Here is a 27,736-nt window from a genome sequence, read left to right as displayed (position 1 = left end):
TTAGAATTCTCTACAGGTTATGAGGACCCCACCCCTATGGAGGATCCTTCGGTGGGTGACTTCCATGAGAGCATGATCGGGGAATAGGTGGATGCGCATGATGCATCATGCTCCTGTCTGGATTGTTCTTATGGAGTCGATTTCCATTAGAATATTCTTTAGAGGCTTCCTCTACAAACAAACTATGGACTTTCTTTTAAACTCTGATGTTTATGACTTTGGATTTTAAACCTTGGATGATTGTAATCGATATTTAGGATTTTGGACTTTAATTCTTGAACTTGATTATTTTTGTCATTTTAATTTTGTTATATCACGTGTTGTATGGAATTGTCACTGAACCTAGGTCTTGTGGTGTATCACCCCCACGGGTATTCAGGTATGACCGGATCCGGCTGGGTGGGGTGTGACATTCCCTCCCTTAAATATATACATGATGAAAGCTTATATCCACATAGTGAGATGAAAAATGGTTGGTCGTTCAGATTTAAACCACTAAAGAAAAGCACGCCCAGATTACAAGTCATGGTACCCCAACATAAACATGGATCCCACTCTAAATTCTTATATGAAACTAAGGCAAATATAATATCCTAACAGCAATTCAAAATAGAAAGAATATAGAGATGTGAGTAGCTATTTTAAATGCTAAACCCTAAACCTTAAAAAAGAAAGAGTAGAATAGGATATAAAGATATGGATAGCTATCCTTTGACCCTGTGCCCAATTGCAAAGATTTCTTTTTGCCCCAAATCCCATCTTTCTGTTCCAATAAGGTAGAAAATAATACTGCAGATGGGTGACTTTCCCACTTGGTCTTCCCGGGACCACCCATGGTGGCTGCCGGAGCCGGCTGGTTGCTTCATTCATTCTCCCTTATCTTTATCATCAAATTTTTTTAACATTAAAGATATAATCATCATTGAGTAAATGCGTGTCTGAAGATAACGTCTCAGTTGCAAAGCTTCTGCCATCAGCTTTACATCATAGCATATAGAGAAATTTTCAGTGCGACTCCTTGATGTACTCCGTAATATCAATGTCATCTCCTGACTTATCAATCGGACCCCCTATACCTTTAAATGTGGGGGTGATATTGTACATTTATAAATAAAAATTGACAATGTCAGTACGAGAGGTCTAACCGATAAATTGAATACCTCAGGGAATGACATTAATTTTAGGAAATAAATACTTCAAGAGGTGGCATTAATTTTAAGGAATACCTCAGAGGGTGACATTGAAAATTTTCATAAATAATAACACATCATTGTAACTACTTAAGATGTAACATAATAGGAAGTACCCGAATCAAAGGGGTTCAAATCCTCTACATCGCCAAAGTGAGCGGTCATGCATCAATCAACTATCGATGAATGCCAAGTGTCCACTATGAATTTCCTACCATTGGATTATGATACTTTTAAATTGGCTTGACCAATTTGGTTCATCAACCAAACCAAATTAAAGAACCTCTGAACCCTATAACAACACCCCGGATAACATAAACCCTAAACCCTACATGCAATAACCCTAAACCCTATATGCAATAGCAACCCTAATGCCTTGCTAACCTACTGACACCTTAATGCAGCAACTGACCAATTCTAATGAATTAATTCATTAAATAATAACTGACTACATGCATGCACGTCCCTAACGACCAATATTTTTAGGTCAAACCTAACGACCAATATCTTCTCTGCAAATCTCTCGACTTGGATAGATTAATTAATACCATTGGAGACTCTTCAAGAAATATCTTCCATTGAAGCCTTTCCCTTTCTCACTGACTGTGCCTATATAAGTGTTGAGTAGCTTGATCAGAGTCATTCATTCCCTTTGCTTATTGTAGTTAAGAGTTGCAGGTAGAATTCAATCCATCAATAATGGCTTCCAATTTGTCTCTCTTCTTCTCAGTGCTCTTGACTTCTTCACTTGTATTGGGTATCTATTCTAGTGTCTCAGAGGCAAGTTCTACCCCTTCTTTGGTGAAGGGTCTTTCATGGTCTTTCTACCAGTCTAAGTGTCCTCAATTTGAGAGAATCGTGAGAAGGCATCTAAAGAAAGTTTTTGAGAGGGATATCATCCAAGCTGGTGGCCTCCTTCGTCTTCATTTCCACGACTGTTTTGTTCAGGTAAGCTTTTCTTTTGGGCTTATGATCGAGCATTTGTAGTAAAATATGTGAAGTACGTAGCTACCACACTATGGTTCTAATGGTCATGTGGGGTGCAACTGTGACTACAGGGATGTGATGGTTCGGTTTTGCTGGATGGTTCAGCCAGTGGTCCGACCGAGCAGGCGGCGCTACCAAACTTAACCCTCAGGACTAAGGCATTTCAGATCATCAACGACCTTCAAGCCCTCATCCACAAGAAGTGCGGCCAAGTCGTCTCTTGTGCAGATATCATTGCTGTTGCTGCCCGTGACTCCGTTTTCTTGGTAAAGTATACAACCCGGTTGGCTCCGGTCAACTTTGGTTCAATTGTAGGATTAGGTTTATGAACGTTTGGTTTTTTCTTGCTTCCTTTTGCTACCCTTAACTTTTTGGGAAATTTTCAACACCACCCATTGAGTTATTAAAAATATACCATCTATTACTAATATCATTAGTCTCAATTAGTTTTTACTTATTTATTCTCATATTTTAAATTTAAAAATACTATTCATGACACATCCCCAAACTTCGCAATGATGAGGAGGGAGGTCCAATTGTAGCAAAAAGGGCCGCCTGTTTTGGTCAAGCTTTGCATATTTAAATTGCTTAAATCATCATTTAATTTTGACTTCCTAACAATAAAAGGGTGTTTTTGATATATTTTTATCTTATCAGGGAATAATTGATAAATTGATTAACTCAAGGGTGACATTAATTTAAAGGAGTAACTTAAGGGTGGTATTATTATTATTATTATTTTATTATTATTATTTTTTTTTTGGGTGGGGGTGGGGGAACTAATAGCTTTACATTAAGGGATGAGACTATTATATTGTTATATGCCTAATGGCATGATATAAGTTAAAGGACTTGATTCCACCCATTCCATGCACTTTGAAGCTTTTGATACACTAATCAAATACCTAACATACATATAGGATAGGGAGAGTTGAACTATGAGCTCTTTGTTAAGAGGTGTTGGCCATTGCCCACTGAGCAACCCTTGATGGTGCTACCTTAATTTCCTCAGTATGTTACTTTTGATGTGCAGAGCGGGGGACCTGACTACAATGTGCCCTTAGGAAGGCGAGATGGTGTGAGCTTTGCGACAAAAGAATCAACTTTAGCAGACCTGCCACCGCCAACCAGCAATACCAACACACTTCTTGCCAAATTTGCCAAAATGAAATTCGACGCCACCAATCTTGTGGCTCTCTTGGGTGGCCACACAATTGGCAGAGGCCACTGCGCTTCCTTCACCAATCGTCTCTACCCTACACAAGATACAACCATGGATAAGACCTTAGCCAACAACCTTAAGACAACCTGCCCGGCTTTTAATACCAACGCCACCACAGTCTTGGATATCCGAACCCCAAACAGGTTTGACAATAAGTACTACATTAATCTCATGAATCGACAAGGACTCTTCACCTCCGACCAAGACCTATACATGGATAATAGGACAAAGCCTATCGTAACCAGCTTCGCTCTTGACCAAGCATTGTTCTTCGAGAAGTTTGCCTTTGCCATGATTAAAATGGGACAACTTAGTGTATTGACAGGTACCCGAGGAGAGGTTCGTGCAAATTGCTCTGCAATCAACTCTAACACCATTCTATCCACAATAGAAGACGACAACAAGGATAAGAGCGCCGAATTTTGACTCTTGACATCAGTCTTAATTCATAAATGGTGATGGTGTGTAGTTGTTCTTCTTTTAGTGTTCGTTGGTTGCTTTGCTTACATTGATGATTGTTAAGAGTTGTATGGTTGCTTTGCTTACATTGATGATTGTTAAGAGTTGTATGGTTGCTTTGCTTTACATTGATGATTGTTAAGAGTTGTATGGTAATGTTTCTATTCCTTTTCCACATTTTTAGGTTAAAAGTTTGTTTTTATGTATTTTTATTTGCTCTCACTATTTCTAAATGTTGAAATGATGTCTGGTTACATTAGGAAAAAATCTTTCAATAACCCAAAAGAAAATAATGAATGAAACAAAAATAATCTTGGTCAAAGGTGAAACTTTGAGTTTTTCATGTTTTGATGTACAAAAGAGGGAAAAATAAATTGTTTAGGAGAAGCTTTTTTTTAAGTGAGAAATTTCTCAAGTAGCCTCAAGATTGGACCAAAGCACTGTTTTATTTCAAAAATAGAAAAAAAACAAGAAATAGACCAAACTCTACATACATATTTTGGACAGTTTCTATTCTAAAAATACAAATAAATACAAGAATTGAGAACATCACCATAAAACCCCTTACTATATCACTTTTTAATTAATATTATTATTGTTATTGTGATAAATTTACTCAATATCGGTCGACCTCACACAAATTTGTTAAATGAATAAAAGAGGCTTCCCACATGATGATTAGCTTTTCCTGAGTTATTACCTACAAAATGAAACATCTGTTCCTTTATTGTGTGGGAAGTGAGACTCAAGAAACACCAGCGTATATTATTCTACGTTTTAAAGATAGAGAACTGCTCCCATATAAATTAACTAAAGTAAAAGATGATTTGAAATATGCATGAACGTTACCTTTGCAATCATTCTGTTTATGTTGCAAGTTTTGCTCTTGGCCACAATGGTATAATACTTGAATGGGCTTGCCAGAACAAAATTCGAAATGGGTCGATCTACTCATGGGTCATGGTTCCTGAGCCATCCAGGAACTCATCATTCCGACCTACCCTTCAGCATGGAATTTCCTTTCATGACTCTACAGTTGCAGAGAGATTAAATGATTGTAATCATTATAAGAAAAAAGAGAGGAAAAAATTACCATTTTATGCTAGCTTTGTCCTCCGAAACTTTCATTTGAATAATCATTTTACAACCTAGCTAAAGTTTTATACTTCTTATTCACAATCAAGTGGACTAGCAATTAAGGGAGAGGGCTCCCAGGTCACAAAGGTGGGGAGGAATAATCACTACAATGGTCCACCGGTGATGATGAGGTTTACAAGATCATAGTTGGAGAGAAATCATATAATTGCATAACAAAAATTGTTTCCAAGCTTTGTAATTGGCCTATCATGCTCATGAAGCTCCACATAATCTGCATTTCTGGAAAATATTTTGGGAAAATCCAACAGTACTTCTTCGCAGGGTTTACACCTGGACACAAAGCTTCATGAGTAACAGAAGCTAAAGCGCACAAATGTCACACTGAACCTAGGAGAGTTTTCTTAAGCACTTAGGTGTCAAGATCTACAGGCGCTCAGACAAGAAAAGGCCGAAGGGCTTAAACCTTTTATTAGTGGCTTTCTTTTTCTTCTTTTGGGTGATGGGAAGCAAAAGGGCTGACACAGATTGCACTTCAACAATTGCCAATGGAAAGCTTCTTCTATGGAAACATGTCACTAGCATCAAATGCTTTAAGCCTCGTTAACCCTTCTAAAATTTATGAGAACCTAACATGCAGTAAAGATTTCCAAACACTTAAAAGGACTGATATAAACTCCTCAGTCAACAGAATCAGTTCTACCTTTCTGACAGATGAAGATAAAGCAATGAAGGTGGCCTTGCATGTGGTTTTCTTGCTGTGAATTGTTATCTAATAACCAAATAGATAGTAAATATCTTACAAGAAACCTTCCCACTATAATTTCCCTGCTATGGAGACTGAAAGTAAGTTGCTTATAACTTTCCCTCTACCACTTTCTTATTTCATATTAGGAAGGAAAGCACATATTTGTATTCCCATTCTCAGTCAAGTGGTTCACGGGTATTTGGATAAAGGAATTAGGAATACCATCTACAACTACGTGGGGAATAAAGTCTTCCATAGACCCACCCACAAATGGTTCTTAAGAACTGAACCTGGCTCAGATGGTTAAACTATATACCATTTCATGTCTACCCAAAACTAAATATACCAATATACTCATATATTTTCTTCTATTAATCATGTGCACAATAAACATGTACCTAAGAGGATTTTAAAACAAGACTTTTCTCAACACCTCCAGAGAATTCTGTACAAAGATTAAGCTGGTCTTCAATCGTTAGAATGTATCTGTGTCTGTAAGGAATTGGAGTTGGCTAGAACTACCTTAGGTTTGACTAAGGTAGATTATGTTCTCCATGTGTACTTCATTGAATTTCTAAAAAAATTTAGTACTCAGATCCCAAATAAATCCAAGTAAGAGAAAAACAGAAATCTGTTCTTGAACCAATTTCTCCCTTTTCTTTGGTGAAACAGAACCAAACTTATTGACCTTGGATACCCAATTGAGATTCCTTCCTCTTTCACCATGGGTACCAACTGCCAAGTGAAGCCAAGTGGCTGGTAACTTTGTCCGAAGCATATACTGTAGCATATAATCAATATAGTTAATTATTGCAATACCTCTATTTCTCTCTGATATAATTCTTTCACGTTGTTCACTTTCTGAATGAGAAAGCCTCCTTATCATTTCTGGAAGGCGGTTTCAGAATAACGTTCCAATCTAGATGTATCAAGTCTAATAATAATCTACAGAAAGACATTAAAGAGGACACAACCTGATAAAAGCCAAAGCAGAGGGCTCCCGTTGCTTAATAAAGGAAGTGGGGTCGACAACCTCTCAAGCTAATCTGCTCTTTCCAGTCTTTGGACATTCCAGAGTCTCTCCATGGTGCTGTGTATTTTTCAATGGTCATGTAAGCAAAGCCTGCGAATACACAAGACAATCAAGGCATTGTTTTGTTGGGCTTCAGCTTTCCTTACAATAATTTCAAGTAATTACACTCAAAGGACAACACAAACAAATAATCAGACATGAATCCCTACGTCTTTGGTAAAGCTTTGAAACTTTTTCACATTGAGAGAACTTATCATTATATAGAAGAGAATAAAAGAGAATTTGCCAAACTTAAGTTATAAGAAATCACAATATTGTGCATGTTTCCTTGTAACTAATAATAGGAGATCTAACCCATACTTCCAATACTTATCATGACTCATAAGTTTCTTCCTTTCCGAAATTAATTATATCACCAAACTGCGCACGCCACAACCAATCTCTGGTCCTTCCCCTAATCTCCTCCACCCACGTCCACGTGAAATTAATCTTTCCTATGGATCCCACCACCATCACCCACCTCTCGCTTTCTCTGTGTTCAAATCTCGAATGAATCCCTATTTCCTTTGTGTCACATTGCCCATGGTTGCCTAATCTGAAGCTTTCTCAGGGCTCCAACATCACACATGACATCCACCCTCAATCAAAATAAGGTTCCTCTGCTGCTACTCCCACTTTAACACTTTAAACCCTTATCGTCCATATTGGCATTCATGTCAAATCAACGCATATCCAATCCTCCATTATGTTGGTCTCTCCCCTCATGGATCCGACAAAGCCATTATCCATCCTTTTCTCTTTCTGGAGTTTCTTTTTTATAAAGGAAACCATAACTCCATCCTCCTCCTCCTTAAGCAGAGAGACGTGTCTTAGTTGTTGATCAATATATGGAGAAGTGCAGATCGTTCCCTGAGTACTCGTCATCTTACAACGGAGCTGGGTTTCAATTAGAAGAGGAGCCCAAAATTTACAGCTTCAATGGTCCTTGCTGCAAGTCAAGCGACCCAGAGACGAAGCGCAAGAAAAGGGTGGCCTCTTACAACGTACTCACCATGGAAGGTAAGCTTAAGTCCTCAGTACGTAGCAGCTTCAAGTGGATCAAGACCAAGTTCACCGACATCCGTTATGGTATGTGACACTCCATTCCCTCACAGTCATCTACAAAGGCGAATTCTACCACAGGAGACGCAGGAGGACTAATGTGTTTTTTGGTTTTGCCTTTCTGGTTACTACGAATAAGAACCCATTTGGTTCCAATTCGGTCATGTTTAAACTCGTTTTGGTTTGCAGTGGCATCATGGTTTTAAGCTTTTATATCATATCCATTAAATCGTCAACCCTGTCAAGAAACAGAGCTTAAGACTTACTGTTCATCGAGTCACTTAGACTTGTTTAGAGGTTATGTTTGTCATGAGAGTTTCGCTCAAGGATGGTTTCTCGCGCAGGCAACAGGGCCCAAAGCTCTCTATGGGCTCAATTGTGTTCATACCTGAGTCCCTGAACATTTTTGGTAGAAGAATAGACCTGTGTAAAAAACTGCATAAGGGTATCATTTGTTGTTTCCTCAAGTAATATGGTAAATAATTTCCTCCACATAACGTATCATATAGAACATTCAATCAACAAGCAATTTTGATGAAGAACGTAACAGCCGGTGACAGAGGAAGCGACTATCAAAAAGAATTTGATAGGGCCAGAATTAGGCATGCTAACAATCCTACAGTATTACATCATCCACCATATGGTTTCAATCTTATGCCATGCATGCCTTACCATCTCCCAAACTCATTTTAAGCCAAAACCCCTGATATTCTTTTTCTTTCCACTGGGAGTAGGTGAAGGGGAGTTGAACTACAAACCTCTACGCTGGTCAAAAATTAAGATACCCCATTATGGGTTAGTGCATATAATCCTTTTATCTTTCAGATAGGTTAGCGTATATAACGTTTATGCAGATATTCATGTATTTAGCTCTTTTATTTTATTTTTTCACTTTCTTTTTCCTTTCTTCCAGATGACAGTTCACCCAGCACTAATCTGTAATTTGATTACCGACATGAACCCTGAAATGATAAAGCCATGTTCAATCCAAGCTCAATAAACCAAGCAGAGAAATACAAGAGAGTCTAATTGACAGGTTTTCTAATGTCATACAAGCTAGGTATCATATGAGTAAGCTAATTGAGTCACCCATCCAACCATTTTATTTTTATATGCATCATAGTATGACAATTCTTAGCACAATGAAACCACAGGGATTATGTAATATTACACTTGTATTTCAACCATCTAAAATGGCTTGTGCTTTTCTTCATATGATGTATTAAGGCTATCTGAACTCAGTATCTACATAAGTACGGGGAAAGTGACATACCTGTCACCAAATTTGACCCCAGCCGGCTGAAGGCTGCCCCGTTTGAAACCATGATAGTTCAGAGTCCAAACTGCATCTGCTCGCCCCACATTCAGCCAACTAATTATCCTCTTGTAGATCAAAATATCTGACGTGTCTGTAAGCCCACAATTAATTTCCTTGCTGCCAAGGAACTGCATAACTACAAACTAGGTTAAAAGTAATTGTAAATGTTAACCTTCTTTTTCCTTTTGGTTTTGTAAAAATTTCATAGAAGAATGCACTACAAAATTTATCCCAGCCATGTACCAAAATACAAGGAAGCTGTTCACTTGTTTCTCATTATTGACAATATCATCTTTCAATTGTAGGAACCTTCCCATCTCTTGCAAAGAATGAGCAGCTAGGGAATGCATCTAGACTGCGCAAAGAAATTACTGAGGTTAATACTTTCCTCACTAATGATCTGCTGAGAGGATGCAAACCCCCAGTCTGAAAGCCCCTGAGAATCACTCTGCAGTCAAGCAATACGGATAAGTAATCAGATTTACTGTCAACTTCATCAGAGTACTAATTCATTAAAAGCATAACATTAAGTACCCATTTAATGCCTTCCAGCCCACCGCTACTTTCTAGATTATTTATTTCATGTGCCTGAGGTAGCGAGTCTTCCTTTGGTGCTTGTAGAGCAAGTTTCTCAAAGGGCCCAGTCTGGTTTCCCACCTGCAAAAACCTCTCAGAACAGATTAGCCACTTCAGTAAAACATGAAGAGCATTAAACCAGACATGTAGAGGTCAAAAGCCGTTTAACAGTAGCTGAGGTGTGACAAGCACTAATAGTATAACAAAACAAACCAACGAATGTTGTGGACTTGAGTGATATAACAATCTAGCTATCCCCATAAAACTAAAAACATTCAGAATTCAGTGTAGGAGTCCAGGATTGTATAGATACTACCCATGAAGATTCATAGACTTCACACTCTCCCCAAGTAATTGAAAATCAGAAGTGTTTTACAAATTAAAGAGTGGCAACTCATGAGACTATTCACCCAATACAAACCATCCCTTTTCTTGGATCTGCTCTCTCTCTCTCTCTCTCCCTCTATTTTTTTTCCCGGGGGTGGGGGTTGGTTTGAGATAGGGAACCCACCTGATAGAAGCATTGGGTTTGTGATTGATGTTAAGTTGTTAACCTTTGTGGTCAACCATTAAAGTTCAAATATTGGAGACCATCCTAAGGATTGAAATAAGTAAATGCAACAGTCCAAAGCAATGCAAATTGTCCACATAAAAATATTCCCTATTAGTAACAATAATAATCATAAGTAAAATGAGCAGTGAGAAACCTCATATGACTTGGAACTGACATCACGAGTGCAAGATCCAGCAGGAACACTTTCTGAAGCAGGGAGGAGTACACTTTCAGCAGGTGAAGACAACTTCTGAAATGAAAATGCATGGCATGTTTCTTCCGCATCAAAGATGGATGAATGAGATCCATCAGAGGACGGTCTTGGGCCTTGAGCACGAACACGCGCATAGTTTGAAATAGCAACATCAGAGCCAAATGGAAATTGCTGCGAACACAAATCATTCCCAACAGGCCCTGGATCATTACATTTAGGGTTTCCCTGCAGAGATGCTTCTGACAGCAAACCTCCAACGCTAAAGTTTGTAACACATTCATACCATGCTAATGATGATAATAGGACATCATGGCTTGTTCTCAGATCATCCTGGATATACATTGTAAAAATTGTTATTATTACTAATATAAACAATGTGCAAAAATAAGTTGAGAAAGCAAATGCTACCCCCCCCGAGAAAAAAATAAAGCATTCAGCATATCATTGTCAGAAGTTCTTTGGTTTTATTACCTCGCATCCTTGCTGGTCTCCTTCCATGATCTGCATATTGTTACTAAAACCTCTCGGTATACCTTCAGTTTGCAAAAAACCCTCAAAATCACTGGAGGTAAGAGGTGACCGAAGGTTTTCAAGCTCTAAATTAGAGAGCCAACCATACCTTGAACATGGACCAAGTCAGCAAGTTGATTAAAATAGTTCTTTGACAATTCACCTCAATAAAATAAACTTCATACCTCAGTCGGAAAATAGAAGGTTTGCCAATCACTGTATATACATCTGCTGCTCTAGTGTCAATGTCATTCAAAGACCATCTTGCATACACTGCCAGATTGTCCATACAAATGCTGTATGGGAAAAGCATGAGCTCCCCCTTTGCTATGCTTGAACTTTCCCACTTCATATTGAGATGCTTCACCACTGAGGGTATCTTTTTTTGAGCTTTTAAAGTAAGTTCCAAGTAAGGATTATAGCCATCCTAAAATATGTAATGTAATGTTAAAATGAAATAAATGCCTTCAACACTACTTCTAAAAGTTACTGTTAATAAAGTGCATACCAAGTGAAAAAGGCTCCTACCACTCTAGGGTTTAGGGAGTGCCTCATTGTATACAGCTCTACTGTTATAAGTATGAAAATGTTTGGACATTATATTCATTGTTGTGTTTTTGTCCTTACCTTTTCCAGTCCTAAGCGAGTTCGCTCATCTATTGGGAAAAGCTGGAGCTTGATCTTCTTAGAAGATTTTAGTGTCTCCCCATGCTTGGACACATCATTTTCTCTTTCTGGAATACCCATTCTGTCCAAAGACAGCTGACTTGATGCTTGAGTTGTTGAAGAGACGAGGTGTTCATTATTTCCAGCCAAAACATTCTCATTTTTACCTGAAAAGAGAAGCAATCCACTTAGCCATAGCTTAGGCCTTATATCTTCAATGGCCTTAAACAAAGCTGATTGGAAGGCAAGAATCGATGTAGCCGACCCCATTTAGTTGGGACAAGGCTGCTTCTTGTTGCTGTTAATGCTATTATGTCCAAGTCATATAAGGAGTCGGAACATGGCATACAAACATCCATGTTAAATTAAAGCAGGCCTCAAATGAGATATTCAAAAGGTAAATCCCTTAACATGACTGAGATCATAGTTTTTCATGAGAAAGAACCCTAGAAAAAATAAATAAAGAAGAATTATAAAATTTACCACTCAGACTGCAAATCTCATGCACTGCTTTGCACTTCTGAGGCCTCGTTCTCTTTGTAGATGTTTTGCCTTCAGGGCGACTAATGCTTATGGTTGTATTGCTCTTAAGTGAAGTGTTATCTTTTTTCCCCCGTTGCTTCCCAGCAGTTTTCATGGCAAGACCTCTGATTATGATCTTCTTTCACAAGTCCAGTTATCCTGCAGCATTGGCGAAGTGTTAGTAATCAGCTAGTTTTCTGCTAGAATAACCTTATCAGAACAAATAATATTCGTCTGCAATTGAGTCAAATTATTAATGGAACCTGTATGACTTAAAAAGAAGAAAAAAAAGAATTATAAATGGATAAAGAAATTTTCTTGTATAGTTGAATTTGGGATGGTTACTCAGGTTTGTGTATTACAGACACAGACAGGACAAAACCTAAAGGCTCGAAAGGCTCACACAGGCCAAGAATCTGACTCAGTAGACAGAAAAGACATGGAACCTAGGACTCATGCAGGATGTGTAAATGAGTAGTTCTCATCATTCAAAGGCACAATGTGCTAAAGAAAACAAGCTTCAATCAAACAGAACTGAAAAAAGTAAGCATAAATCTCTTTCAACTGTCTGATATCCCATTGCTGCATTATGAATTTATACAATTGTTTTGGCATTTAGGAGTTATATTTTCCCTACACATGGTGGTATTGAGATAGACTCGAACTTGCCTCAGAAAAGCATTATCATTTCAATAATCAAGATGAAAATTCATGCATCAATAATCAAAATGAAAATTCATGCAATCTCAACTAATTACTTTCTAAACATTGTCCTATAAGATTTTAATGTCCATGTTGTGCTATTACTATTTATTAACTCACCAAAGTCTATGCAAATATAAAGGCTATGCTAGAGTAACACAACTAACTAAGCATAATGCTATAGCGGCAAGGACCACCATGAACCAAAAACGAGAGTTAAAAAAACATGTCTGGTTTACTGGGAGGCATGCCAATTTGACTTTGAAATCTAACACATCATAACAGGTTTGTAACAGATGATGTCCATTCTAAGAGCGATACCAATGCTGACGTATATTAAACAAAAATGCAGCCTAATCCCAGTAAATGGAATTGGCTATATGCTATCTCAACAACCAACTCTATTTAGAACCACACAAGATTCCAATCCTAAGCTATACACGTCATTCCTCACCAACTGTTCTTCATATTTAGGCCTACCTCTAGCTCTTTTAGCTCTTTCAATATGACATAAATCACTTCTTCAGACTGAAACATCCCACTGCCACTGTTGCACATGTTGATAGCATGTAGATGAGCTTCACATGACTTATAACAGATAGAATCGATCACCAAGTTTACTTCAATTTGTTCATACTCTTTCCTAGTTTTACCATTCATCCAACGCAATGTCATTGTCTCCCCACATTAAGTTTATTAAAACATGTTTGTTATAGTGTCCAACATTTGATCACACATATCATTGTTGATAGCACAGTGACCCAATGAAATTTTTCTTTGGTTTAAAGGGATATGACGATCACATAACACCCCAGAAATAGTGTTCCAGTTCCTCCATTTTACAGTAAATCCTTGTACAGTAATTCCTCTATTTCTCCTCCATTTATTTACAAATTGCATACATTTTATCAAAACCATTATGAGAAGAAACAGATAAAAGCATTCATCCATTCCCCCCCCCCCTCAACCCCCACCCCAAAAAAAGAAAAGAAGAAGAAGCAGCTGCCATACAGTAGAATTTGACCAAATAGGCAAGCTAAAGATTTAATGATGCTCTCAGAAATCAGAAAATTGGATGCATATACTTTCTTAGGTATATTGGACGTAAATTGGAAATGATGACCATTGGGTTCACAAACCCAGGTGTCATCTCAACTTCGGCACCATGTAAAACCAAGTTGTAAATCCTATTTTAAAGAAGTGTATCTTCTAACTTTTTCTTTTCCACAAACACAAACAAAAATGAGTTCATTCTGTCGCAGTTCCAAACAATATAATTGATGCCATGATAAACACAGCAGTAGTAGTTACGCGGTTACCGAATGACACAGAACCAACAGTAGCGGTCTGGATAAGTTGCAGACCTGGTACATATAGAAATCCCTTCCAATAAGGGAACCCTAGCGATTCAACGACGAGCTTACCCTGACGTGAAAAAACAAACGGATGCTTTTCGATTTCGACAGGAAACAACAAGTGGATTCACTCGCACATCCATATTAAGAACCGTGAAGCACAAGAAAGATTCGCAAAGCGTATCGAAAATGGAATTCCATCGATCTAGGTTAACAATACTCGGTACAACAACAAAATTCCTACGACTTAGACACGCAAAATCAATCCGAGAAGCTTCTCTACTCCGAAGGGAAAAGCGTACATACCTCTTCAATCGTATCCAGCACAAACTCGCAGATCGAAGACTCTTGAACAAGAAGAAGATCTATCAAGGCGTTCGGAATTGTGAGAATTAAAAGTTCGAAGTCTGGTTTGTAAGTTTTGTATCAGGGAAGCCGAGGAGGGAAGCGGAAAGGGCCGCGCGGGAAATACTTTTGGATTACGATTTCAAGAATGCAGTTTCGGCTTAATAGGAGCCTTGTCTTTGGCGGTGTTTTCATTTTTATTTTTTTTTAATCTTTTTTTATTTTTCCGGGAGAAGCCTTTTGGCTTTAGTATGTGGGTCCCATCTGTATAGTATTAGTATGTTACTATGTTGCCCGTTTAAAGAGTGAACCAACAACGTCACCATGTGACAAATTACTCGCCACGATAATGTAAAACACCAAATAGAATATTATTTTCTACCCAAAAATAATATATATATTATTATTCTCCGACCACGGACTGAAGATGGGCCAGAAAAATCACTCCAGCCCATCTTTTAAAACAATGAAACTGGAGGCCCAATCCTTCTATTCTCATCATGATAAGTGAATTCTTTCCATAAAGCCAAATCAAGATAGTTGGGTAACATATGGAAATTTATCCAATCCATTTCTTTATTAGAAATAGACCTTCCATTTACTTGTATATATATGACATGTGTCACAACATAACATCAAATGATTAAAATCTATTTATAAGTTCATCAAAGACTTGTGATTCAATTATTTTTTAAATGATGTGACTTATAAAAAGACGTCAACCTTTTGGTGTTATGTTGGAACACATGTCACACATCTACAAGGAAATCAACTAGGAAATAAATGGTCCGGTAACAGATACAGTAAAAAGGTAAATCAGTTTTGAAGAAAAAAAAAGAGGTAAATCGATTTGGGTTCATTTTGCTTTATGAAAGGAACGGATGGAAATTAAAACCAGGCCATACTTAAATGTTATGCACGTGGGCTTGATTTTGCGTGACTGCGGCAGTGGCATGGGGGCCAGCCCCGGCCCCCTATAGAGCTCACGGATTATTTTGGTGAACCATCATGCATCCAACGGCTCAAATTATCCAATACAGGGTTGATTATAACTCAGTTTAGAATTTGATACAAAAGTATAACTCTCGTCTATATGTAACTGATGTTCAAGATTGTTGAAACTAATGGATTGTTTGGTGGCCACGAGCTTCCTTCACCTTGAGGATTTACACACAAAATTGTGATTTAATCAACGATTGCAAGATGTTGAAGGCTTTCACTTTCTCTTTTCTTTACGTTTTGTAATTGTTCCTCGACTTCAATCCTAAAATTCAATGATTCTAAATTCCTAATAATCAAAATGAATGAAATTGATCATTAATTTCCTTTCGGATGTATGACATGTGTTCTCATATCACATCAAAGGGTTGAAACCCCTTTACAAGTCACATCATTTTTTCTTTGATGTAATCACAACCTTTGACGTAGACTTGCACATGAATTTCAATATTATTTTAATGTAATGTTAGGATACATGTCACACACCTACAAGGAAATAATCAGTCAATTTCCTAGTCAGAAATGGATTGAATATCAGTCCTCGCTTAATTGGCAAAAGATTGACCCCTCATAGTATGAGTTTAATGGTTCGAATCTTCTCGGGGACAAGGGCCAATATTCGAATCTCCTCGGGGAGGAGCATGTTAGCGATCCATAGGACATATAACATGAACACAGAGCTTATAATACAGAAGCTCTCAACATTAAGACCGCCAAACAGAATGCAGCAATAGTAATACAGAGACCATTTTCAGATGAAAACAGTAGCAGGAAGTGAAAAAAACACAGCTTTCACCCTTCCAAATAATTAAAGGATGACTAAGAAATTTTTAGACGGCTAGAATACAGAGCTTGTACATTCTTACAAGTAAAACGAATAGTGAAAACACATTGCAGGATAATCAAATCGAGTAAAAATATGGTAAAGCACCAAAAGTTATAGACTGAATATGATTACAGCAATTACAACACGAAAAGGGAATGACAGTGATGAAGATCAAGCAGAAGAATCATTCCAGATCTAGAATCCCAAAATTGGAGAGAAGGATCTTAACTTGATCAACAAAATTTGAACCTGTTGCATACTCCGTTAGCAGCCCCACAGCAAAACCGAACATTGCCCATCTGCATATCGACATAGAGCATCTAAATTGTGGATCAAGTCTAACAATGCTGACATAAGTAACTAAATAAACAAACCATTGAGGACAAGAAGCAATGAAAAGCAGTAGAAATTAGATCATTTTTGTTCTCCAACTTACATCATCAATTGTTTACCATCCTTTATCCTGTTGCTCTCTATTTAAGTACTAAAGGTGCATAAACAGAGTATATTGGTAGCCATAGAGCATCTCTCCAGACCATGCGACAGTCCCTATGCTATAACTCAGTTGCAACCACTGAACTATTCTTATGTGTGGCTAAACATCGGACGGGGATCATATTTTATGATGAAACCTTCTGAAGTTGGTGAATACTCAGCTATGGTGGCCTTATGTTTGGTAGTACATTAATTGTTGAAAGACTACCACAATGAATCATTTAAAGATGACTTCATATACACTACCATATGCTGCCAATATATATATATATATATATATATATATATATATATATATATACACTACCATGTTAGTTGATGCATAAAGGTTATGAATTATGTAACGCATTGGTCATATCTCTTGAGTCTTTTGTATTTCTTCAGTCTGTCATAAAGGATGCAGCACATTTAACATATAAATGATCACATATATCGTATCAGTAAATCTTGTCTGAAATCACAGTCCACGAGATAAGAGGGGGCTGTCAATGCAGTAGTTACATTACAATAAATAGACAGTGCTGCTTAAGTAACAATTTCAATTAGTTACTTGATTATTGAACTTTAACTCAATTTATTAGAAACTCTCATGCATAATTATTAGTTTATATTATAGAAATAATTCTAATTGTATGAAAACCATGGAATGTGGTCTCACAGAGAGCCGCTAAGATATCTTGGTTTTTTGATGGTCTGAGGCCAGCAAGTGACAAGCTAAGGAAATAGCAATGACTAGAGAACTTGGTTTCTCAGCAAGATCTCAGTGTTCCAGTATTTTATATCACTGACTTATGTGTGGAATAGGGTCTATTAGTATATCAGAGCCTTCCGACCTAGGGTCTGATGTCAAACTCCTATTAGGAGACTCAGATTTCAAAATCTGATAATGCCATTATACTTAAATGCCCCAAAATAGGTTGCATACCAAATTTCATGACCTAATTAGGTTGAAAAACCAACCAAAACCTGACTTCAAGTTCCCAGGAAGAAAAGAAAATAAAATAAAATAAAACAAAAAACCAACTCTCCAAGATCACGGTCCAACTCTATTTTCTATCCTGCTGAAACAAAAGTCCAAACCCAAGACCTTGAAGTCTAAACCATGATTCAAACAAGATAGATAGATTTTTATAAGAACACAATTATCCTGTAACAATGATTGACCCCTTGACTGATGGGCTTGGCATAGAAACCAACCAAGATAACCAGGTGGCCCTTCAGATGCCACGTCAAACATCTAGAAGAGGACGCAGGCCAAGCTTCCTCAATGCATATCAACTCTGAGATCCAAACAGCATTCTGTTATTTGGGAGGGAAAGTAGAAATGTAATGGAGGGAAAGTACTCTTATAAGTAGATCTGTAATCACTGAGCGAAGACATCGCATATTATTCCCAATTTCTTTCTTCTTTGTCTTCTCTGCCTCTATTCTTCTGCAACCCTTCCTCTTTCTTCTAAGAAGTCTAGTCGTTAACTATACCATGTCAAAAAACACACACATGAAACTAATGAAACTAGGCGGTTCAATCAAAAGTCAAAGTTGATGTTGTCTCAACTAAGCAATTACAGACGGATTGGCATTTCCAATTGAATGGATTATTCCAGTATATTTTCCATCAGCAGAATACCAAATTGACAGATTTGAGTGTCAAAGGGAAATATGAAACCCAAATCTAATATTTCTTTTTCTACTCAAAAACACTGTTTTAGCAAAATACACCATGATGATTTCCTCATAAGTGAACCGAGAGTCTATCACTCTCTTGTAATCCATCACATGGAATGCTAAATACCCTGAGATACAGTTAACAATGGAATGATATTGTACAAGTTGGAGGCATTGAAAGGACAATAGGAAAAGCAAGAAGTCGCCAAGGCAGAAATGGGGCTAAGAATAAGTCACTGCTTGTGAGTTAAAACAAGATGCAGCCTGGATAGAAATGATGACAGCAAAGGATTCATCTAAATAATCACCCCAAGTAAGTGAGTGTTATTGAAGCAGCAAAAATCAAATTATAGTCATCTAAGCAGCATTGGCAAAGGCAATTAGAATTTTGTTCACCATTTGATCCCTACCACCCAGATAGGATTTCTAACAAACACCTATTAACAAAATTCATTCATACGATATAAAAAGTAAAATAATAATAATGAAGCAAAAGCCTGATGTCAATGTCATAATGGGTGAAAGAAGTAGAATATTTATGCAACGGCTTTATGTGTATGTTCCATATTCTAATTTAGTTTTTGATCTTCATTTATCTGTAACCTTTTTAGGCAACCAAATTATCTTTCATTGTAAGAGATTGTTTGTGCATTTCTTGGGGTCATTTTCTTGTGATTGTGTTTGCCCAAAATCCGTCACTAGCTATAAGTTCATCTCCATCCAGCTTTCACCAATGAAGAGAAAGAGGAAGATCTTTAAGGGAGGAGGAGGAAGAGGAGGGGGGCATGAAAAAATTTACACACAATGTGATTACATGTGGATGATCCAGAAATATGTTTAGGTCCATTTAAGAGGAAATATTTCTAAAGGTCCACAGATGATATCTCATTGGAAGTGTTGAGTATAATCCAACCCACAATAGGCATCCTTTGGGATGGGAGAAAATAAGCCTAATTTCAACAATGAAAATTTGTTCCTCTGTTTGAAAAATTGATGACTGTTGAGTTGATATCTCACTTAGCAGAGTGACGAGCAAATCATTTCAGAGTTGAAATCCTTTGCTGAGGAATACAAAAGACTTCATTTTGTGGGGAGATTTCTTCAGAGCTTAATCTTCCAGGATTTAAGTGTTTCAAGTTGATAAGTGAAGTTCTCATATTTAATTTCAAAAAAACTAATTCGAAGCAAATTAGACTACACAGAACACAGGGCTTAGGTTAATGGCTGGATCGAAATGAAAGAAAGAAAGAAAAAAAACAAAAAAAAAAAAAAACAAAGAACTTCTCTAGCTCTTCATGACTTATGGAAATTCCTCCACTTGATAGGGCCTGCTGGGGTGGTGTGAAAGGGGAAAATGGAAATTGTCTAAATTAAAAGTCTAGTTTCGATTTCCCAAGCTCAACTATCCTTTTATGTTCCTTCGCAAATAACAGAGCAGTCTAGATTAAAGTAATTCTGCGTTACTCGTCCTAACATGACCATATCAAAACCATAAGAGGGCAAATGGAAGAGACAAACGTAGGTACCTGCCATTGGCAATTTCGTTCTTTCCAATGAACCCAAAGAAGGGTCCTTTGTCCGCCTGTTCGAGCTTCTTCTTCCGAAAGTACTCCTGAAGCTCCTTAGCCATCTTCCTTTGAAATTCCAGAGTTACTATATTAGGATCCGATACCTGGGAGACCTCAACTGGGGCTGGCTTAGTAGGTGCTGAAGGAGGAGTTGGAGATAGAGGAGCAGGTTTAACAGTATCAGAGGGTTGTCTCAAAGGAGGTGCAACTGGTCTCCTGAGAGGTCCTTCAGCTTTTGAATTCCTTATGGTAATGGAAGCCTTAGTGACACAGAATTTCAAGGAAGAAGATGAAGAAGATGATGAAGAACAGGGTGTTGTTGCTGAGGATGAACTCGCGATTTTAACATAGGGGATCGAAGAAGAAGCTACAGACATTTTTTCCTTGCTAATATCTAACAGTATTTCGTTGCTCTGCTTTTTCCTTTGTTGTTTTCTGGGTTTCTGTTTTTGGTTACGTGGAGAAGAGAAGCGAAGCAAATCGAAGAGAAGAGGAGGGGTCGGAAAGATCGTGGTTTCAGAGAACCCACACAAAGCTATGGATAAGATCCACCCAAGTAGTCAATGCCAAGCCCATAACGGGTCGGGTTGATGGGCATGCCTTGTTGGGTTTAGGAGTAAAATGGGTTGTATGATAACCATTACACTGTGGAGTAACCCGACTCGTAATCCTGTTTGTTACTGCCATTATTTGCCCACTTTGACACAGAAGTTAGCAAAAACATGTATAGTAACCCGGTTCCAATGCCTAACTACCTAAGCCCTATGTTTAAGACCAACCTTACTACCTTATAAGTTATTTTTAATAAAAACATGATAATTACATGAAATTATGAGTTATCTTATTGTTTTGTGGCCGGGTTAAAACCGAGCTAAGGTATTTAAGATGAGAATTAAAATTAAAAAGCCCAATGTATCAAATAGCGTTACGATTAGGTGATTTTAAGAGATGTATCATCTCGTAATGAGTTTTGTATTATACTAGCCAATACATTTTTAATGCAATTCAATAGAGAGACGTATTGACATGTACCATATCAGTGACCCACAATTTGGATACGGTATCGACTATTATCATATTAGATAGTAAGATACTATAAACCTTGCTTATGTAAGTTGATATATTTTTCGATAGATCCATAATTAATACCCCTCAATATTTCAGGTTAAATCTTTCCCTTTAGGATTCTTTACCTCGACTAAACTTAAAGTAGCGGGATGATTCTGATATATAAAGTACCCATATATATTTGAATTATATATAAAAGCTACATTAAAGATGTAGTCAAAAGCAAGAATAAGCTGGCCTAAATAACCTCAAATCCAAAAAAATCACACAAATATTCGATGGAAACTTTTTATCTACATATGTTAGAAAAAGACATTTCCCAAGAGAAAAACAAATGGAAGTAATCCCATCAGACGTCTGAAAAAATACACAAAATAATGGATAAGAAACAATTACAGTGGCATAGCATTACATATGTAGCAGAAAGCATAAATAAGCATGACTGACAAAATTGAAATCTCCAAAGATGAAAAAAGATGACTGATCAAAGAATGATCAATCTTAAACAGCAGTCACAAGCCCGGAGTCCTTGCCAAATATAATAAGAAGAATTGAAGGTCTCTGTTAGTAGTCACTCCTATAAAACTGTTGTCTCTACAGTTAGACCTTGAACTCAGTTCGCTAGTAAGATGAAGGGTCTGTCCATTTGGCCCAAAGCTACATAATCACACATGCACACCTCTGTTCATTTTCAGTTTCTGATTCCCCATCTGATGAACCTACATCGCTGCCATCACATCAATTCACCAATGTCAGCTCCATAAGGAAAGGCAAATTCAAATGCAAATTTTAGTGCACCAAGGACTAATATGTGTAAATACATCAAAAACTCTGAAATGCAAATGTGAATTCAAGCAAATTTGGTACTTTGTTCCCGAATCTAGGACCTTTGGAAGGGTTTGATTTGGTCAAATCAGATACCATTAGACAGGAAAAAGTTCAATGCAAATGTGAATCCTAGAGAAAACCACAGGAAATATGAATAGCAACACAATATCTTAGGCAAGGATACTCAACTCATAGCTGTCTCGGCATTTAGGTAACTCAAGACATAAGAGGTGTCCTAGACACAAGGTGATAAAGGGGCCTGGAGACCTAGGCAACTCCTTGACAACTATAGCTCCACTGATGTAACTAAACCTCACCTTAAACAATTTCTGAGAACCAAAATTGATAGAATCATCTAAGGAATTCCACACATAGATGGGAGGCCTATTTAAAAACTCGGACCACCAATCCCAACTATGGCAGAGCTTATTTGATCCCATCCGATTCTTTTCCTTGCTTAAGAAAGGGAAAATAGACATGGAAATTCAGGCTCCTGTTAGTCAGAGAATACCCCACTTTGCAATTCAATTTGAGAGAACGTACCAATCTGCTGTCATCCTGGGCTTTCTCAGGAACAAGTGCTTCTTCAATACAATTAAAGAACTTGTGTGGGTAAAGGACAGGAAGGCCTCTTTTTTTCTTTTCTGGTGAGTAAACAGGACTTTAGAAACTCTAACCAGGAGTTTCAATATCGTATGATAATGTGATGTTTTGTCAAAACCCATTCAAACAAGGAATGAACATGTATTGAGGTATGTATGCGAAAAAATGCATACTCAACAAGAAGGCAATAAATTTTCACCCAAAAAGGTGGAGGGGGAGGGTTTGGGAGAGGGGAAGGAGCACTAAATAAGAATGAATATAGTCTTTCAAGGAAAATAGTGTACACAATAGGAGAATATCACAAAAAATGTCAAAAATAACATCCAGATCCAGAACACACAAAATTTGAGCAGAGAAGACTGACTCATATTTATCGATTGATAAAAACTCATATACAAACTATCACATGAATAAATACTAAAAAGAAAAAGGCCGCAACAAGTAATTGAACTTTGTTACAGCGGAAAGGGTCTCATATTCGGAAAGTCAAAGACGCTTTATAAGCTTCGGACAAACCCCAAACAGTATTTAATGATTACACATCTTTATATTTAATTTACATCGTGACTATAATTTTATTAGCATCATATATTAAGCCAAGGTATCGTGACATTGTAACTATTCTTAACAGACGGGGCCATTGGCAAACCGGCCAAAGAATCACGACCCAGAATGTAGTACAGTCAATTTGGTTTCCTCAGAAGATATCTCTTATAGCCTTGTTATCTTCCTGTCTGGTTTTGCACTTTCAACATGTAATCACTAGCAGGCATAATTAATTAACCAACTTCAATGTGTTTATGCCTGCTAATTTAAAACAGGGCAATCAGCATGCATTTATCCAAGTGGGAGAAAGATTACAACCTAAATGGCTATTCCCCATCCTGTAATTTGTAGCCAAGGTAATATGCTGGCCTTGGTATTTTATATAACAATACTAATAATTACTATAATGGTAACTGATTGTAACAACAACAATCATGATCTAGAAGGAATAATTGATTAATGTTTCATCTAGCACATTCACTGCCTCCCTGTGCCCTCTTCAAACAACAACAAAAGCCTATCCAAACAAAATGGGATCAGTTAGATGGACCATGCAAAGAATACCAAAGCGCAAAAAAGGAACACAGTGACAAAAAAAATGCAGCAAATAACTCAGCTAAAGGGGTTCTACCTTTAAACAGCCCAATATTCCAATACATACATCATGGCGAGTTGTAAAACTGCCAATAGAATTTTCCAATGAGTCTTGAAGGAATCAAAGATCACACAACAGTCCAGACACACCTCTCCACTTTATCTATTCTTCTTCAATTCTATGAGAAACAACATCCTCAATATCACTTTTTTCATTTAAGATCCATCCCAAATATCTAAAATAATCAGTTCCAACCCCACCCCGAAAGAAGGATCTACCTGCTACCCTCTTCAAAGAACGTGAAAATACTGACAGAACTGCATAAAGCCATTGAAACAAGCTTATTGAAAGTAAAACACGGAATTGTACAACACTTCACTAGTCCCATCCGGAAGGAGGGGGGATTGGCAAAGGGTATGCCCAGTGCACAAGGCTCAGACTGCTGCAATATAAATGCAGCCTTAAACCCTTGCTTCTAGGAACAGCTGTTTCCTGACTCAAACTAAAAAACTCTAGATTGCAATGGAGAACCCTATCATGGCACCAAAATCCACCTTTTAGATAAACTTAGAGATGCAGGAGAAACTACATTCAAGATATTGGAAAACCATTCGTGCATAAATGCTGTCAGGGATCACAGTGAGCCCAAGTTTGGGCCGGTAGAGCACATATACAACCCACATAAATTCCAGAACCTATTTCAGGCCATCTCAATAATGAATTGTAAGTTGGAAAGTTTCTCAAATCATGATAGTAATCAAGAGAAGCATTAAAACCCATGCAATCAAAGCAAAGCACAAAATGGTGAATATAGGGAACATAAAACAAAACAGAGACTAAATGTACATTAATTCAAAATAATTAATTAATTAATAGAAGAGCCACCATAGCAGCAAGCAACTAAAGTTCAATAACTGTTCAAAATTATTTCACAATAAATTCTTGATCGTTCTTTGCAACATATCAATTTCTGACATCCCCCCCCACCCCCCCCCCCCCCCCCCCCCCAAAAAAAAAAAAAAGGTTGACATTTTTCTGAACTTAAAAGAAAGTTCGTGCCAAACTAAACATAAGAAGTCACATTGACAATGGCATAATAGAAGCTAGTTATAGATTCAATGAGTGGATGCATAATGAAAATGGTAAAGGAAACAAGGATTCATCAATGAAGTATGCATGGTTATCATCTTTGTAAAAATAATGAGAACTCTGACACAAAATCATACCTGAGTTCAAATTCCCTGATCTCAACAAGCTCTTTCCCATAAGCATCTGTCCATTGCACTTTCCTTCTTTCAGTACAAACAGGGGCTTCACTAACTGTTTCAATTGATGTCTCATGCAAATCACTCTCGACACCAGCTAATTGATTCAGGGTAATACTGGAAGACTTCTTTAAGCTACTCTTGAGACAGCTTTGTTTTATGCTTCTATCATCTCCATGATGAGAGATACAACCCTTATTCTCGTCAGAAATGGCAAAAGACTCAGCCACAACATTCTGCTGCAGGAGAGGACCCACTTTTGGAGGAGAGGGGCCATCAAGTGCCGCAGAAGCACAACCAAAGCAAACAAAAGAAGCACATCCACGTGACACCTGATTCTTCCCAGCTAGCCGCACATCAGAATTAGCTTCTTGCACCACCAACTGGTATTGATTCCACGGTGACACTCTCATGGGTCTTTCTTCATCCTTCCTACCCAATAGAAGAAGGGTCAGACCCTTGCTATATCCAGAAGCTGAAGAAGAGAAGAACCCTCCTCCTTCTACTGCCAACAACATAGGTTCTGCTCATCTGGTAACTGAAAAGGAATTTCTCACTTCACTCCCTCATCCAACTAACCACCAACACTTCAACTACAAGTCACGTTTAAGCGGATTGTCAGACTAGCTGGTCTTTAAGGGGTTCGGAGGTGATTGACAATCTTGGAAATACCACTGAGGCAATCAACAGGACCACTCTTTTATTTTTCACGAAGTCCCAAATTATTCGAAGTTCATTGAGACGATCTTGTCCAAAGGTCCAGAGTTTAGTTTCTTACTGAAGGACAGGGGGGAGAAAGAACAACAGGAAAAAAATCATCAGAAACACAGAATATTAGACAAATAATTATAAGGATAGGAAACCCAACTATTTTCTGAAAAGAATGAGCATTTTTCGGAAGTGGAATGTTTAAACAAACAAGTACCAGTGTCTGATGAAATGCAAGAGTTGTTCGACAATAACAAACATTTTTTAAATAGAGCCCGATTAAACACGGTATAAGATAATGACGATTGCACATCAGGCCAAAACCTAGTATTACTGAAACACTCCTTCTCACTGCTCCAGAAATAGCTTTCCGAGTATTCCTGAAATACTCCTCTCACTGCTTCCGGAATTGCTTTCCAGAAGTCACCTACATTACTTCAAACTTCGTATATTTCACCAGTGAAATCAGAAAAAGAAAGGCAAATGACAAAAGCCTCTTATGTACTGAGTGCTTCGTATTCATCAACCTCATTAGTTCTCAAATTTCAAAATTTACAGAGAAAACTGTACCTGAAAAGAGGTTTGCAGATCTGCAATCTCAACAGATTTCCGGCGATCATATGTGGCAGCCCCGTACTCCCGGCTATCAGCTTTCGAGATAGACGAGCGGGAAAGAGTAAAACCGATGAAGAACGGAAAGATTGAAAAAGAAACAACTGAGAATATAGACTCAAGATTCCGTTCACCTTTCAACTTTTTTGGGGAGGGTTGGGGCGGACATGATCTTTTTCAATCAAACAATAATAAAACGCCTTCTTTTTTCTTGAATTCGGCTTTAATGAAAGTTTTCCAAAATATTTTACTATTTTTTTCTTGGTAAACCCAAAATATTTTACTCAATCCGGTGATAAGTTAATATTACACATAAAATATTTTGTGTTTTCCTCATAAAGCACCCGATTCAAAATGGTTTCTTTTATCAACTCTGTTTCAAATCACATGATCGACTCTTTCATTTATTCACAGTATCAATTCAAAATATTTTCTTTATGTTCACAGGGTTGCTTGGTTGGTAGAATCAACGCCTCTTAACGAACAAGTCGGAGGTTCATTCCTGTCTTATGGTATACTCTGTTAATACCCACATCCACCCACATCCTCAATATCACCCAGAGCCCAAGAAAGATAAATCAAGATTCTCTAGACAAGGCAAGTGTCCATGCATCCGCTTGCGAGATGCCCTACTCATGGTATCAAACAACCACAAGTAAACCGAAAAAGCTTGGATCCTGTGCAATAAATGTGCAGGATCATCAAGCCGAAATTTAGGCCATAGGATCCGAAATTTTGTCAAGATCCGAAATTTCGCCTGAAATTCCGATCCCACCACCAAAAGTGTATGGCTTGACGGTCATGCACGTTTATTGCGCAGGACCCACTAAACCATGTGTTGTTCATCCAACAAGACAGACAAATGGACACATGCCCTGCCCAAACACGAGTAAGGAAAGAAAGGGAAAGAGACGGTGAAAGAGAGAAGCATTCAGTACTAGGCTTTCCTACGCCAATCCAATCGCAAAATATCAAATTTCGAACTCATTAAATTGGATTCTTACACTGTGAGCCTGTGGAGTCCCAGATTTGCCAGCCATCTAATAATTAATCTCCGTTTTCACTATAGATGAAGAATATGACTGGGAAACACCAGAGAACCCTCTCCAAGCTGGACAATGAAGAACCTCCACTCCCTGAAAATCAAGAGTTACAGAGAAAATGATAAAAACCTTTCGGTAACTCTTAAAAAGTCTTCAAGCACCACCAGATTTAACCAGAGTTCTGTTAGAGAGCCTACAAATTACCAACAAATAATTCATGGGATCACAGATGATCAGCAGCCAAAAGGCTTACAAACAGCATCAATAAAGGTTCACTATGGTAATTGAATTTTGACATAAAAGCAAGATCTTTGACTAC

At 37.7% G+C, this 27,736-nt stretch overlaps 4 protein-coding genes across 5 annotated transcripts; 1 reads left to right on the top strand and 3 right to left on the bottom strand.

The window, feature by feature from the left end:
• Positions 1-1,824: 1,824 nt before the first annotated feature.
• Positions 1,825-3,917, top strand: LOC149008704 (peroxidase 12-like). Its single transcript, XM_089163213.1, has 3 exons — positions 1,825-2,138; positions 2,249-2,443; positions 3,211-3,917. The coding sequence occupies exons 1-3, from the start codon at positions 1,890-1,892 to the stop codon at positions 3,823-3,825; spliced, it is 1,059 nt and encodes a 352-aa protein (XP_089019339.1). The 5' UTR covers positions 1,825-1,889; the 3' UTR covers positions 3,826-3,917.
• A 1,703-nt stretch (positions 3,918-5,620) lies between these two features.
• LOC149008703 (TSL-kinase interacting-like protein) lies at positions 5,621-14,700 on the bottom strand. 2 transcript variants are annotated; one of them, XR_016174638.1, is made up of 9 exons: positions 14,558-14,700; positions 12,156-12,353; positions 11,634-11,839; positions 11,192-11,433; positions 10,968-11,115; positions 10,437-10,826; positions 9,688-9,810; positions 9,109-9,601; positions 5,621-6,824 (listed from the first exon to the last, which is right to left on the bottom strand). XR_016174638.1 is itself a non-coding variant. In XM_089163449.1 (8 exons), the coding sequence occupies exons 2-8, from the start codon at positions 12,307-12,309 to the stop codon at positions 9,491-9,493; spliced, it is 1,374 nt and encodes a 457-aa protein (XP_089019575.1). In that variant the 5' UTR covers positions 12,310-12,353; positions 14,558-14,700; the 3' UTR covers positions 8,023-9,490. The 2 variants fall into 2 exon arrangements, 1 of the variants encoding a protein (XP_089019575.1); XM_089163449.1 differs by lacking the exon at positions 5,621-6,824 and having other exon boundaries at positions 8,023-9,601.
• A 1,557-nt stretch (positions 14,701-16,257) lies between these two features.
• Positions 16,258-20,670, bottom strand: OHP2 (one-helix protein 2). The gene is made up of 2 exons (XM_089163858.1): positions 20,108-20,670; positions 16,258-16,720 (listed from the first exon to the last, which is right to left on the bottom strand). The coding sequence occupies exons 1-2, from the start codon at positions 20,524-20,526 to the stop codon at positions 16,606-16,608; spliced, it is 534 nt and encodes a 177-aa protein (XP_089019984.1). The 5' UTR covers positions 20,527-20,670; the 3' UTR covers positions 16,258-16,605.
• Positions 20,671-21,426: 756 nt separating this feature from the next.
• Positions 21,427-26,981, bottom strand: LOC149008701 (uncharacterized). The gene is made up of 3 exons (XM_089162227.1): positions 26,333-26,981; positions 25,016-25,831; positions 21,427-21,944 (listed from the first exon to the last, which is right to left on the bottom strand). Exons 2-3 carry the CDS (start codon positions 25,570-25,572, stop codon positions 21,875-21,877), a joined length of 627 nt encoding a protein of 208 aa, XP_089018353.1. The 5' UTR covers positions 25,573-25,831; positions 26,333-26,981; the 3' UTR covers positions 21,427-21,874.
• Positions 26,982-27,736: the final 755 nt, after the last annotated feature.

This window comes from Hakea prostrata, chromosome 7 (assembly GCF_041222555.1).
Source record: "Hakea prostrata isolate BN-2017 chromosome 7, UWA_Hpros_2, whole genome shotgun sequence".
NCBI classification, from domain to species: domain Eukaryota; kingdom Viridiplantae; phylum Streptophyta; class Magnoliopsida; order Proteales; family Proteaceae; genus Hakea; species Hakea prostrata.
Note: the sequence above shows the minus strand (reverse complement) of the source record. Positions and strands in the feature narration are given on the sequence as shown.

Excerpts from the sequence above, each read along its gene's own strand:
- LOC149008704 (XM_089163213.1), top strand. The coding sequence starts at position 1,890 with ATGGCTTCCAATTTGTCTCTCTTCTTCTCAGTGCTCTTGACTTCTTCA. Across the intron at positions 2,139-2,248 it reads TCCACGACTGTTTTGTTCAG|GGATGTGATGGTTCGGTTTT; the intron begins GTAAGCTTTTCT and ends CTGTGACTACAG. Across the intron at positions 2,444-3,210 it reads CCCGTGACTCCGTTTTCTTG|AGCGGGGGACCTGACTACAA; the intron begins GTAAAGTATACA and ends TTTGATGTGCAG.
- LOC149008703 (XM_089163449.1), bottom strand. The coding sequence starts at position 12,309 with ATGAAAACTGCTGGGAAGCAACGGGGGAAAAAAGATAACACTTCACTT. Across the intron at positions 10,827-10,967 it reads GAGACCAGCAAGGATGCGAG|GATGATCTGAGAACAAGCCA; the intron begins GTAATAAAACCA and ends ATGTATATCCAG. Across the intron at positions 9,602-9,687 it reads GGCTGGAAGGCATTAAATGG|AGTGATTCTCAGGGGCTTTC; the intron begins GTACTTAATGTT and ends GCTTGACTGCAG.
- OHP2 (XM_089163858.1), bottom strand. The coding sequence starts at position 20,526 with ATGTCTGTAGCTTCTTCTTCGATCCCCTATGTTAAAATCGCGAGTTCA. Across the intron at positions 16,721-20,107 it reads AACGAAATTGCCAATGGCAG|ATGGGCAATGTTCGGTTTTG; the intron begins GTACCTACGTTT and ends GTCGATATGCAG.
- LOC149008701 (XM_089162227.1), bottom strand. The coding sequence starts at position 25,572 with ATGTTGTTGGCAGTAGAAGGAGGAGGGTTCTTCTCTTCTTCAGCTTCT. Across the intron at positions 21,945-25,015 it reads ATCAGGGAATTTGAACTCAG|CGATGTAGGTTCATCAGATG; the intron begins GTATGATTTTGT and ends ATGTGATGGCAG.